Source organism: Cebidichthys violaceus, unplaced genomic scaffold (genome assembly GCF_023349555.1).
Source record: "Cebidichthys violaceus isolate CVI_PGR_0920_01 unplaced genomic scaffold, fCebVio1.0.p SCAF_28, whole genome shotgun sequence".
NCBI classification, from domain to species: Eukaryota; Metazoa; Chordata; class Actinopteri; order Perciformes; family Stichaeidae; genus Cebidichthys; species Cebidichthys violaceus.
In genome coordinates, this window is record NW_027176461.1 from 1,162,724 (window position 1) to 1,175,604 (window position 12,881).

Below are 12,881 nucleotides of genomic sequence, written 5' to 3' on the forward strand. Positions count from 1 at the left end.
CCATGTTTACAACACAGGATAAATCACAATAAAAGCACCGGACAAAAAGAGCTGGTCATAACAGGTTGACCCCCTGTCATCTACAGATGTTTATTTCCTGATAGATGTGAGGAAACCTCAAGTTCCTCCAATTTCCACTAAACTTAGTGAAGTTGTATACAAATACATGATACATATTAGATTAACACAAGCAACAATACTGTTCAGTCTAGTCAAATGTGACCATCAAACATGTACCTGAACAGCAGACGAAGTTATTGAATCAGTAGGTTACAACTATGACAAGTGATCCAAATACTCCAAAGAGACTAAAAACTTCAATACAATTAAGAGACATGTAATCAGCTGTCAGTGATCTGATAAAATATATTTTTTGGGAATGTATTTGATAACTTCACGTTGTTTATATATAAAAAAAGGTTGACTGTGCAAAATCAAGAGTTCTTCTATCACCACTGTGTAAAGAGTGAGCTTTCTTTGCCTGTATCTTCAGCAAGTAATCCTCCATGGTCCTCCAGGTGTTCAGATTCACTCCAGATGTTCTGTGTCTTCAGTAAACAGATCAGCCAGGTCGGCCACCGTCAGAACGGCAGCCTCCGAGTGCTTCATGGTTGTGCTGGTGTGACTAGAATTTAAAATAAAAACTATTATCAGTACTTTCGGTCAGCTGTTACCCGTCAACGCCCGCCTCTGAATTTATGAGTTTTAAATAAAAAAATGTCAAAAGTATTATTGACTTTATTCTGTTGGTATTCTTACCTTTTGTCTGCAGTCTTCAGCATTGCCTGCATTCTCTCTTCAATTGTGGATTTGATGAGGAATCTGTGAACAAATGTTGGCCTGGCGGACAAAGACAACTGAAATTACACAAAATGTACAAAATAGTGGAGGCACATGGCATTAAGTGTAATATTAAAATAAATTGATTGAAGCCATAAAACCTCCAAAACGCCAACAAATATTAAAAGCTTTAACTGCATGTAGGTCGAAACATCGACACATCTGTGTTTGCAGGTCTAAACTGCTGGAAAAGTTCTTAATTGAAATACTGTTGTCCCCAGACAGACTCGACTCTCCGCGTCTTACTTGGTTTGGCCAATGCGGTGCACTCTGCCTATGGCCTGGAGCTCGTGAGCCGGGTTGAGGATTGGCTCCACCAGCAACACGTGAGTCGCCTCGATGATGTTCAGGCCATTGGAGCCGGTGTGGAGAGGAAGGAGGAGGATGTTGATCTTTTCTTCGTATTTGAAGGAGCACAGATTCTCCTGGAAAATTGAAGTCGGTACGCTAATTACATATCAAGTTAATTCTGGCGTGTGCTTAATTTGAGCTCAAGATGTATGGGATGTCTTGTATATTTTAATACAGCAATCTCTTAAGTAGATCTAAGGGTTTTTAATTTGGGTCTTAATAAATATGAAATGTGCAGAATGGGAAGTTTTCTGTGACGCGTGAATTGTTAAGAGGTAAACCCCACCTGATGTAGTTGTGTAGCACATTGAAGGGAAAAGCAACTATGTGGTTAAGTGTGATATGCATTTTTAGAAATAGACAATGAAAATTCAAACCTGGAATTTATGAATCCCATTGATTTGAGAGAACTCCATGTTGTTGTCAAACAAGGCCTTAGCAATGATGTCCAGGACACACAGCCACTGTGCAGGAGAGGAAACGGGAAACAACCTGGGTCAGATCCAAACTCCATATCATCAAAGTAAATCACCATCTTACAGAGCGGGGATAGTTCACAGTTACCGTGGAGAAGACGAGACACTTGGCCCCGGGGTCGACCACTTGAATCTTCTTCAGTGTTCTCACTACTGCCTCCACTTTGGTAGAGTGGCTTCCCTGACAAACACAGGCGGAGGAAAATTAGGCTGCAGTGTTAATGTAAAAAAAAGTGGCCTGACCAAAGCTGTGTTAAATCACAATTGGATACATTACAAGGCATGCAGCAAAGTATAATCCCATAAGAAGTGCAACTTTTAGACAATTAAGCCATTTCGACTGACCTTGACCGGTATGTCCTGGTCCTGGCTGGACGACTGGGTGGTGAACACGTAGGAGATCTCTGCGTGGGATGTGGTCTGCCTACAAATAGCACATTTGATAGCGCGCCGCCTCGAGCCCACGCTGTACTGCTCCACAATGATAGCAATGCACTCGTTGCAGAAGCAATGGCCGCAGATCAGCACTGCCCACTGGAGAAGAGAGACAGTAATAAGTGTTGATAAGACAGACTTTGAAGCTCCACCAGTGTATCAACAACCAGAGATGTTGCATAAAACACGGATACCAATAGACTCTGTGAGACATTTAAAATCTCCCTCGCAACTACACAATGCTCACCTCTTGGCCCAGCGGCCGGGCACAGATGGGACATGGCTCTGGGTTCAGCCCTCCAGTAGACTTGTCCTGGGACTGGAACAGAGGAATGGATGTCATTTGAAGTGGGATCACACCACACAGTTTGAGATAAAGTCTCTGAATGAGCTGGGAAAGAATGTCTGTACTTTGTAGTTACTATCAAATGTAAATTACCTTCTCCAGATTTGTGAGGTACAGAAACTGGCCAAGCTTCTTTTGGAGTTGAGACTTGGCCACCGCCTGGTCGTTCAAAAGCTTGACTCGGTTCTGCTCCACCTGGAAGCAAAACAACCGAGGGCAGGGGTCAGGAATGCAATAAAAATAGTTAAGGCAGAATATTACATCCTTGGAAACATTCACAGACAAAATGTCCAATACTGGGTCAGAGGTTAGACTTGATCTTTTAATTCTTCCTTAACAGTTTATTATTTAGGACTAAACCAGACACATCTTTATCCTCATATTAGTGGCAAAATGCTAAAGGTAAATTTTTACATGATTAGTCATCCTGTTAATTACATGAATTTCACTGCAGTTCGAAGTTGTGATTTGTGATACCAGGCTATATACAAATACAATTGATTTGACTTGTTTGAAGTACCTTTTAAACAGGATAGACTTACATTAACGAGTTGTTAAAATCTATAACAACATGTTTCATTGTCTTTAACTCACCTCATGTGGCTCGATGATGTGCAGTAGTTTGGGCTTTGGTTCATCGGGCAGACGCACACGTAGTCTCTCTGTCGCCATACCCAGCTCATCGATGGCTGACACGTGGTTCCTCAGCACCATCCAGTACTCATGCAGCACCTGAGAAAGAACAGAGGTATCGTTCACTCCAGTCTGGTTCTCTCATTAGGATTAGCACTTAAAAGGGGCAATATGTATACATATTTTTTTACAGCCAACAATATGACACTCGGCAGGAGGGTGATTGTTGATAAATACCAATCTTTCAATGATTAATACACCAGCTGTTGAGATTCCTGGCTTTCCTCACTTTGTAGTTCTATATGCTTTAACAGTGAGAAAAAGTGTGTCATTCAATTAAGCAAATTGACATGTATTTAGCAAATAACTTAACAAACAATAATTCAACAATTTCTGGTTTGGACTGACAACTTATGATCTATTTTCAAATTTACAAACTGCCTCATGATCCTTTTTACAATTAATATCGATTAACAAATGGAAAATAAAATTGACTGTCATGTGTTTGTGAGCCTCTCTTGACATTGCGTCTTAAACAATGGAAGATTATTTTGTGCTTGCAGACTTGCTTGAAAATGAATATGGTTTGTGTAGAAACCTTGTACTCTTTCTTATAGTTCTCAAACAGCTCCATGAAAGTGTTGCCCTCCTCCACCAGCTCCGGGTCCATGCGTTTAACTTTGGCAAAAGACAAGACGGCTTTCAGAGAGCGCTCCGTCTCACTGGCTGCCCACAGACCTCGGCTGGTAGTGGGGAGACGGTCGTCCATCAGCCCCTCTTCATCTTCAATCATTTCTTCAAAGATGGCCGTCTGACCCTTCACCCTGTTGGGTAATTATTTTTATTAATTAACAATTAAAGTTTTCATGCAATTTGACAGATATTTTAAAATATTGCTGTACTTACGTGTGAGAAAACAGCTTGGACTCATAATCGATGAAAAGAACATCCGCTTTGCAAAAAACACAACTAAAATATGACAAAGGAATATGAGTTAGAATTAAAAAAACAAAAAGAGGCACTGTCAAAATTTAAAAAGCTGAGTTTTCATGTTATTAAACATTCAAAAGCTGTGATGAAATGTTACATTTTGTGTATTTTAAGTCAAAGCAAGGCTAAACATGCTGATGTCTCACTTATTGAGTGGCAGTCTCATCGGCCTGAGGTGACAAATGGTGACCTCATCAATCACTTTCTTTGAAGCCGGGCCTTCAAGACTCTTCACCGCGTCTTGCACGGTCTTCTGGGATTTCATCAGATCTTCCATTTGAGTGGTGAGTAGGAACTGCAGACCACAAGCATCACGAAACCTGCAGGACACCACATTTTGCTTTTTATCACATTAGTGTAAAGACAACTATTAACTTTCATCCTATTTTTAAATAAATTCACAGTTTACTTGTCTGCCATGGTGAGCTTGTTGGCTTGTTGTTTGTAGCTGGACGTCAGCTCATTCTTGATGCGGGACACCAGATCGTCGTCATTGGAGCACCGGATTGCCTTCTGAATAACATCCAGCCACCACGGAGTATTCAGTTTCACCTTAAGAGAGAAAGCCAATCACATGTGCAAAAATATGTTTTTGGATCCATCTTAATTACAGTGTTACTCCAAATACAGATCAATCTGACTTCAGTGTGTCTAGATATCAAACCATGTCTAGACTCTAAACAACAATAATTTCAGCTGTTAAATATTCTCATTCATTGACTAAACTAAACTCAAGTTTGAGCTAATGTACCTAAAGTCTTCCAGATATGGTATGGAATAAAAAAACAATACAAAACAACTTCATTCAAGTGGAAGCAAATGCTGTTTTATGAAGAATCTTTTACTAATTATTATGGTGTGAAACAAAAGTTGCTTAGAGTGTCTCTAAACTCCACTAAATCAGGATTAATTGCAGGTTTTTGGCCGATACTAGTTTCTATTATCAATATATTTGCCCACAAACATTGACTTAGCACAAAATAGTAGTGTACATCATTCTGTATATGTATATGGCAAATTATCTGTTCTAATAAAAAGCACAATTTGCCTCAGTGTAGATGTAAAGAAGTTCTCACTTTGCGTTTCAGCTCTTTGATGTTCTGTAGCACCGGCTGCAGAGCCTGATGGGCGTCTGCTACCTCAGAGTCGTATTTGGTCATGTAGTGCTGTCGCAGTTGCTCCGCCTACAGAGACACGGAGAGTAAAAGCAGAGGCCATTCTTATTAATAAGAATTATAAAATGTATACGGTTTATTACTGAAATTAACACATTTGTTATTGGAATAAATGTGTTCTGCCTGAGAGAAATATTTATGCATTACCTCCTCACTCAGTCGGTCATCTCTCAGTGTGGGAGGTATCCCAGGATGCTTTGCGCTCAGCAGCTCCATCAAATTGTGGGTAGCATGAAGTCTCTATTTTCCCACAAAAGCAAAAAAGACATTTTAATATAATCTTGCAATCCATAAACTATAATAGTTATTAATTAGGATCAAAAACTTAAAGATTCTTTCTCTTGTCAGATGGTGTCTGATTTGAGAAATGAAACCCTTCATATGTTAATCACAAACATGAGAAAGAGCCATGAATGGGATGAGGCCATATACCTGTAATGAATCTGTTTTCAGTCGGCCTTTGTGCTCCTCTGATGAACGAAGCACTTCTCTATACATCTCCGTCGCCTCTTCGAACTCATCTGCGGGGTTGGCAAAGGAGACGGTGATTAGAAGTGACACTCAACACGTCCCGTCACATGTGCAGTTAATGAGACACAAACCAAGCAAGTGCACTCAGCCACATTATACATATCGCCTTAATGAGACAAAACTCTCGATACACAAAGATGAGATCATGTCTTGTGTTCTGTTTGAACTGATTCCCATGGGAAACCGGGAGCACAAGTGGGGTTTCATACTTCTGATGATGTGGATTCCAGCCAGGCCATTGAGTGCGCACACCAATTGTCTGTGGGCTTCTTCACACTCCACTCGACATTTCTTCTGCAGGGACTTCAGTAGCTCCTCCATTGTCATGGTGCTGTGGAGGGGGAGACAAACCCACTCAACAAACCCTCCGATGCAAATTACACAGAATGGGTCAACTTTAAATAAACACAACTACACATTGTATAACTGAGAAAAGGTGGCTGCGGTCTATTACCGTTGCTAATGATGTGATATTCCAATTAGTCTAGCTTGATTGTTAATTAACCGTCGCAGCTGCCTTCAGATAAAGGCCTCTCGCCTCGCCTGCGAGCGCCTTGAAAACATAATACCGAGTGTCGTCTACCTTTTCTGCAGAGGCAGGAACTCCCCCCTCACAGCCTGCGGATGGCAGCAGGCCTGACGCAGCCTCAGCAGCGGGCACAGGATGGTGTGGACGGTGCGGCGGTCCAGGCTGCCAAGTTTCAGGCTCCAGTCGGAGATTTTCCTGAGTTTGACCAGAGCGTCTTGGGAGCAGACCTCGTGCTGACGGTGGTAGAAGTGACCCTCGACGGGGGAGAAGTGAAGCCAGTGCACCTCCTCCGTCTGAGGGGGAATCTGGATCTGGAAGAACAGAGAACGAATAAGAAGGAACTTAATTAATCCCGATGGAACATTCTTGTGTCAACAGTAATAGAGTAAGAACATAAACAATAAAGTAATAGTGTATAACAAATACTACTGATACCAGTGCAAAGGTAAATTTAGTAAAATAAGAAATAAAAACAACAGTAACCTGAACTACATATTCTGAAATGAAAAATTTTGTTTTTTTATTATTCAAATATTTCTGACTGCTAGAGATTCTTTAAATAAGTAAAAATACAGAAATTCTGTTGTACTACCTGATCTATGACGTCTTTTTTAGCCGATCGCCACAATAATTGAGCAATTACGTTGTACAGCGGCTCTGTGTTTCCACGTCGATAAGGGCGATAAAGGAGCTGGACCCACCAGTGTTTTACCCAGTATGGGTCAACTCCCAGGAAAAGCACCAGGCCGTACAGATCTGTGCAGAAAACATCAGTTTAGAGTCAATTTGTTGTCAGGTTTTGATGATTTCTAAACATTGTCTTAATCACAGAGCCTCGTATTCAAGGCCTGCATTGATAAAAACAATTTTTTTGTTTTTTTGCTAGGTAATGATTTTTTGGGGGTTTTACCTTCTAAGCCTCTCTGGACAGGAGTACCACTGACACACCAGCGGTTGACAGACGCGAGGCGTAGAGCCATTTCTGCAGCCTGACAGTAAAATAAAAGGGAGCATAAACAAAGTTCCAATAGACAAACCGAAATAAAACATTGTATTAAACACATAGTCTGATATTACACATTCAACATATGTGATATATAAGATTTTATTCACAACTTTGATCAGGATAAATATGGTATTCGGATATAGAAATAAGCTCAGTAACGTATAAAATCCCAAATGCTTTCTCGTGTAACTGACCAAACCACGGGTGCTGATTTCTGTATTCCCTTCAACTCACCTTCGCAGTGGGACATTCGACCATCTGAGCCTCGTCCAGACAGATGCGCCACCACTCCACAGCCACCAGAGGACTGGGTATGGCCATGTAGCGCTTCTGATTGCGGAAGCGGCGTCCGTCCTTGCTGTTGCTGTGGGGAATGTCGACGTAGTTGAGCTCTGAGCGCAGCACGTCGTAGGTGGTGATGACCACATCCTGCTCAGCGAGCACATGTGGCTGGATGAATCCATGCTTCTTCACACCCTGATAAACCTGAGATTAAGACGGTATACACATTAGCAAAGTAGTTCAAGCCAAACAGCTTTGAGAATGCATGAGAGATAAGAGGAGCCACCATCCATGATGTACATGATAAATATATGTAGTTGTAGTGATATTTTAAGAGAGTAGTCCGGGAGAAAAACAACATCCCAACATGTGCCACTAACTTTGGATTTGCCCAGATGTTAATATGCGACAATTCTACCCAGTAGATAAAACATCCACCCGAAGACTCATTCATCCATCTACTTCCTCACCAGCACTCGCAGTGAGGACGACCTGATGTGCCGGTTGATCTCCTCCACCCACTGGTGGCAGATGGAGCTCGGGGAGATGATGAGGGTGGCACCAGTGGAGACGGGTTTCATGGCGACGAGGCAGTGAGGGCAGTAGAAAGGTGTGGTCTCGAGGCTTTCTTCTTTATAGTTCACACAGTCTGCGTGCTGCCACAGCTGGCAGTTCATACACTGGACACGGGCCTTGTAGTCAACAACGCCCAGCTCACCACAGATGCACTCAAAGCGGTAGTCCGGGGTGTTGAACGGGACAACGGACACTCTGGTGGGGGTTTCTATCTCCTGTGATTCAAGCAGAGGAGCTTCCCCCCTTTCTTCATGTAGATCATCCGTTCTGGGTAAGTCCTGTGTGTCGGACTCCCTTTTATCCTGAGACATCTGTAAGGCTGCGGTGGACGTATCCAGCGTGTCATCCGGCTGATCTGCTGTCTTGTTCAGACTTTCATCCCATTCCTTCGTTGTTTCCGTCTCCTCTGGTGCTAGACAGTCCGATGCCGGGGAGTACGGATCTCTTTGATCTTCTGTAAGAAGAGAGTTTTGCAGAGCTGCTTCTGCCTTCTCTTTTGCTCGTCTCTGAAACATTCTCCTGGGCGTGCTCTCTGTGTTTTTGGAGTTCTAACCAAAAAAAGAGATCAGACAAAAGTTCAATAACACAAACAAGTACTGGCAGACTATTTGCAGCATCAAACATTTGTATTTGAAGCTCTTTATTCTTACAGACTTGGATGCTCCTGCTGATGTCTTCTTTGTTTCTTTGTAGTTCTTTCCCAGTTTAAATGACCCAGCCAAGCCACGACCTTTGACCCGGTGGACCAGGCCTTCATCTATCAGCTTCACCAGCGTCTTCTTCATGTGGTTGCGGTTCTTTAACAGGTCATAACCGTAAGTGGCACGGATGTAGGTGAAGATGGCGTTGACGGAGGCTCCTTTGCCGGATCTCATCTCCTTGATTGCAGTGAGGAGCATGACACGCACTGCTGCACAAAAACAACCAGATTTGTTTAAAATATTTAAATGAAACTGCAGTAGAATTAAAAGCCGTGGTGTTTCAGAGGACAGTGGGCGACATACTTGGGTAGGATATTTTAATTTTAGGCAGAACTTCAGACTTGCAGCGGATAACTTTCTTCCTCTCCAGAGGAGGAGGAGGTACGAAATAATTTACGGATTTTCCCTGCAAGACCAAAAGAGATTAAACATTTTCACAATGACGCCGTCTTTACAGAACATATTAGAATGAATACAGCAGTAGACAGAAATCCTACATTTTATGACTGTTAATAATCATCCATGGAAATAATATGGTGAAGGTTAAGAGAGAGAAATATGGTGAATTCTGTATTTTTAGCTGTATCCTCACCACAGGCAGGGTGAGGACCTCCTGCTGCAGATCCTGTCGTGTGTGAAACAGGATGAGAGCCAGAACCTCCACAGTCTTTCCCAGCCCCATTTCATCAGCCAAGATCCCACCGGGCCACTCCACACCCGCCAGCGGAAACTCTCGGAGTAGGCTGAAAAATAAAAGAACAAAACTGCTGAAAAAAATACTTAAATGTATCACTAAAAAAAATCCTCAAAATCACATGCAAACTGTGCATCCACAAAAAGACAACGAAAAAGCAAATTACAGGGTCAGTTTAGTCAAATTCAAAAAGACATATTTTCCCCGTTACCTCTAATGGTATCTATCCAGACAGATACGTTTTGGTTTTATGCGCTGAGCTTTTGAGATATCAGGTCATGACACTTTAGGGATGAATGGAACTTGTGCTCCTCAAAGAAGTGAAAATCCTTATAAAAATGTAGAAGATGTGTTCAATCCTCAGCACATAAAACTGAAACAGTCTGCCTGGGCAGATAGTTCTGGGGGTAAGATAGAAAATATGTTTTTGTGATTTAAGTGAACTGACCTGTTAACATTCAAGTTCTTACCAGCCGGTAAAAGGGTTGTAGAACAACTTCTTTCCGCACAAAGTGATCAACTCCCTCCAGAGGAAATGCAGAATTTGTTCTGCAAAGAAATGGGAAATATTGACGCAGCTATCAAAGTCCTATCGTAGGCCTTTATTACTACAGGAACATAAACTTTGCTTTGGTTTCCACTGTACTCTGCCAGCCTTGGTAGTGAGTTCCTGAACCTACATTTCAGCAGTAGTCAGGAAGTGCTACTAAATCAAATTTCCAGGCTCCAGATTCAGGGGGAAAAAATGGCAAACACTGCTCTCGCAGACCTCATCAGTCTAAAATCGTATGTTACACTTTGAAAAATGGTTGATAGTAAAGAATGTGCATGATTTGTTAAGTGCAAAACCACTATTTCAGCCCCCTTCAGCATCATCCTAACTTTCAAAGTTTAGGAGCGCAGCAGGGTATTGCCGAACCAGACAAGAAGTGAGTACCTTTAGGTGAAGCGTTCCTGTATTTCTCTCTCTTCAGCATCCAGTTGACGGCCTGGCTCTGATAGGGTCTGAGAACAGGAATAAGAGCCTTGTGCTGGACGTCATAGGTCTCCTCCCGGCTCTCTCTCTGGTGCAGATGCCTGACGAAATCATAGAGCTCCTCCACATTTTGCCTCTCCAGGTCAGTGTCACATTCCTCCTCCTCATTCTCTACAACTTCTACATGGAAAATACAGCAGAGAAATCAGTTGTTTATTTTTTGGAGAGCTGGCTGATGTGGCCCGGGAAAGGGAAGTTTGGGGTCCCCTGCTGGAGCTGTTGCCCCCGCGACCCGATCCCGGATAAGCGGTCGAAGATGAGATGAGATGAGATTTTTTGGAGAACTTGGACGCACAGGAAGCATTAAACATTAGGACCAGACCCTTACCGGGGATAATGAAATCGTAGAAATACTCCATTAATTTCTGCATTATTTGATTCACTTTCTTCATCCGAGTGTTTCCCTCGCTGAGGATCTCCGGCTTCCCGAGCCCAGTTTCCAGCAAGTAAATCCCCACCTGCCAGAAGCAGACAGACAACAGCTGATGGAAGAAATGCCTCTTTGTCATTACTGCTGTGGAAACATCTGTCACACACATACAGTATTACCAAAAACACATGTGCAGTTAATCCTCAGCTTATCTGGCTATCTGATGATGAAGGAAGTAATTAGTCCTAGTTTTCATTCCATCCTCTCTGAAATACCTTCATACCTTCACTGACCCCTCTGTGGCCTGGTGGCAGAGCTGCACCACCCTCCTCTTCTGCATCCAGTCGAGGTCCTCCAGTGGGATCACACGGAGGCTGCACTCCGCTGTGCACGTGTCCTCATCGGGCCTCCACTGCAGTCCTGAGCTCTCGTCACAGCTGCTGTAACTGAGGCAGAGCTGGTCCCCCATCCTGTGGAGCACGAAAGCTCTCTGTTCACAGTCCGACGGGATCCAAGCCGGCCGGACGTCAAACTCGCCGATGAGCGCCTTCCAGGTGTGGCCCGGCTTCAAAGCCGGCTCCACGGTGAGGGCCAGGGAGGCTGAGGCAGAGGTGCTGTCCGACGACGTGCTGGGAAGTTCCTCCGTAAACCGCACAGAGCTGGTGCACGCAGCCTCCACGACGTCCTCGGCGGTTGAGAGGAAGGAGCTGCTGGGAGGAGGGTCGACGGGAAGAACGGAGCAGGTCGGTGTCTGGTCGTCCTCCTGGATCTCCTCGTTCTTGCGGTCGTCCAGCATGTTCCAGTTCAACCTCTTCTTGGCATCTTCGTCCACCCTCACAGGAGGAGCCCTCTTTCTCCGGCTGCTCATGGTTACACTCTACACAGAAAGCAAATGCATTAATTACAAAAGTATTTCTACTTTAAAAGCGTTTATTACTACATCAGTAGCATGCTGTGTGACATATCTATATTTGGTAGACAAAGTGAGCTCATTTTAACACCAAACTGATGACAGCTGATAATATCTTAACCTGTGAAATGTCCTTCCGAGGGCTCAGAGAAATGGACAATATGATTCACAATTACTTACATATTAATATTTCAACATAATGACACCAACACTTCCTACATATAGACTAAGACATGTCCCACTTAAGTTTTGTTTACTGCTGATGTTTTTCAGCTTTTTCCTCCCTCCTAAAATGTGTTTACATATTTTCTACATGCACTTTGATATGTGGACATGAGTTGTGAGCAGTTCAACTACAGATTTTTTGTTGTTGTTGATTCTCAGATTATTTGATTAGGTTTTTGGATTATTTTAATTAGTATTAAGTATTACTAGTATAAGTAACAGAAAAAGACAAGTTCACAATCCTTTTGGAGGACCAAGACCGCCAAGTGGAGGAACTCTAATACGTACTGTTTTACTTTTCAAAATAAGACGTGAAAAAATATTTAGATAGTAGCCATTTATTTCCACCACAGGGACTTGGTCCTCTTGTGTACCTGGGTCTGGTGCAGACACTGTTGGCGTTACACAATGAAAACACTTTCTAGCTGTCTGGCTGCGTATTTTGTATCGTTTGACTAGAAAACAAACGTATGGAAACGAGCAGATTTACGTTCAGAGGCTTCCACACACGGATCTGGTTTCTATCGCTGCATTCAGGTCCCAGCAGCTCCAGATAATCAGGCTGACATGCACCAAAACACAACTCATTCACCGACTCTAATGTTGCTGTTCGCCATTTTTAAAAACAGGAAGTGACGTCCGAGCAGAGGGATATCTTCAACAGCGGCTTCAAATGTACTACTTTTGTTTTTATACTATGTGAATATGAGTAATGAATACATGCAAGTAGTAAATGTCTATTCTCACATTGTTACATATATTTTGTAAATTTCTG

At 42.8% G+C, this 12,881-nt stretch overlaps 1 protein-coding gene across 2 annotated transcripts; it reads right to left on the reverse strand.

Annotated features, from left to right (window-relative positions):
* Positions 1–37: 37 nt before the first annotated feature.
* Positions 38–12,711, reverse strand: shprh (SNF2 histone linker PHD RING helicase). 2 transcript variants are annotated; one of them, XM_068721672.1, is made up of 30 exons: positions 12,597–12,711; positions 11,255–11,848; positions 10,930–11,059; positions 10,503–10,721; positions 10,036–10,114; positions 9,464–9,614; positions 9,175–9,277; positions 8,821–9,077; positions 8,065–8,718; positions 7,547–7,798; positions 7,217–7,295; positions 6,899–7,062; positions 6,361–6,617; positions 5,987–6,108; positions 5,679–5,767; positions 5,394–5,486; positions 5,148–5,255; positions 4,481–4,623; positions 4,218–4,391; positions 3,988–4,050; positions 3,680–3,905; positions 3,043–3,180; positions 2,542–2,643; positions 2,350–2,421; positions 2,013–2,201; positions 1,756–1,848; positions 1,569–1,655; positions 1,087–1,265; positions 760–840; positions 38–625 (listed from the first exon to the last, which is right to left on the reverse strand). In XM_068721672.1, the coding sequence occupies exons 2-30, from the start codon at positions 11,837–11,839 to the stop codon at positions 529–531; spliced, it is 4,986 nt and encodes a 1,661-aa protein (XP_068577773.1). In that variant the 5' UTR covers positions 11,840–11,848; positions 12,597–12,711; the 3' UTR covers positions 38–528. The 2 variants fall into 2 exon arrangements, with proteins under 2 accessions (XP_068577773.1, XP_068577772.1); XM_068721671.1 differs by having other exon boundaries at positions 8,821–9,080.
* Positions 12,712–12,881: the final 170 nt, after the last annotated feature.

Bases quoted from the DNA above. Each gene is read 5' to 3' on its own strand.
- shprh (XM_068721671.1), bottom strand. From the start codon at position 11,839: ATGAGCAGCCGGAGAAAGAGGGCTCCTCCTGTGAGGGTGGACGAAGAT. The intron at 10,722-10,929 runs GTAAGGGTCTGG...TTTTCCATGTAG, and splicing joins CTACGATTTCATTATCCCCG to AAGTTGTAGAGAATGAGGAG. The intron at 2,202-2,349 runs GTGAGCATTGTG...TCTCTTCTCCAG, and splicing joins CCCGGCCGCTGGGCCAAGAG to TGGGCAGTGCTGATCTGCGG.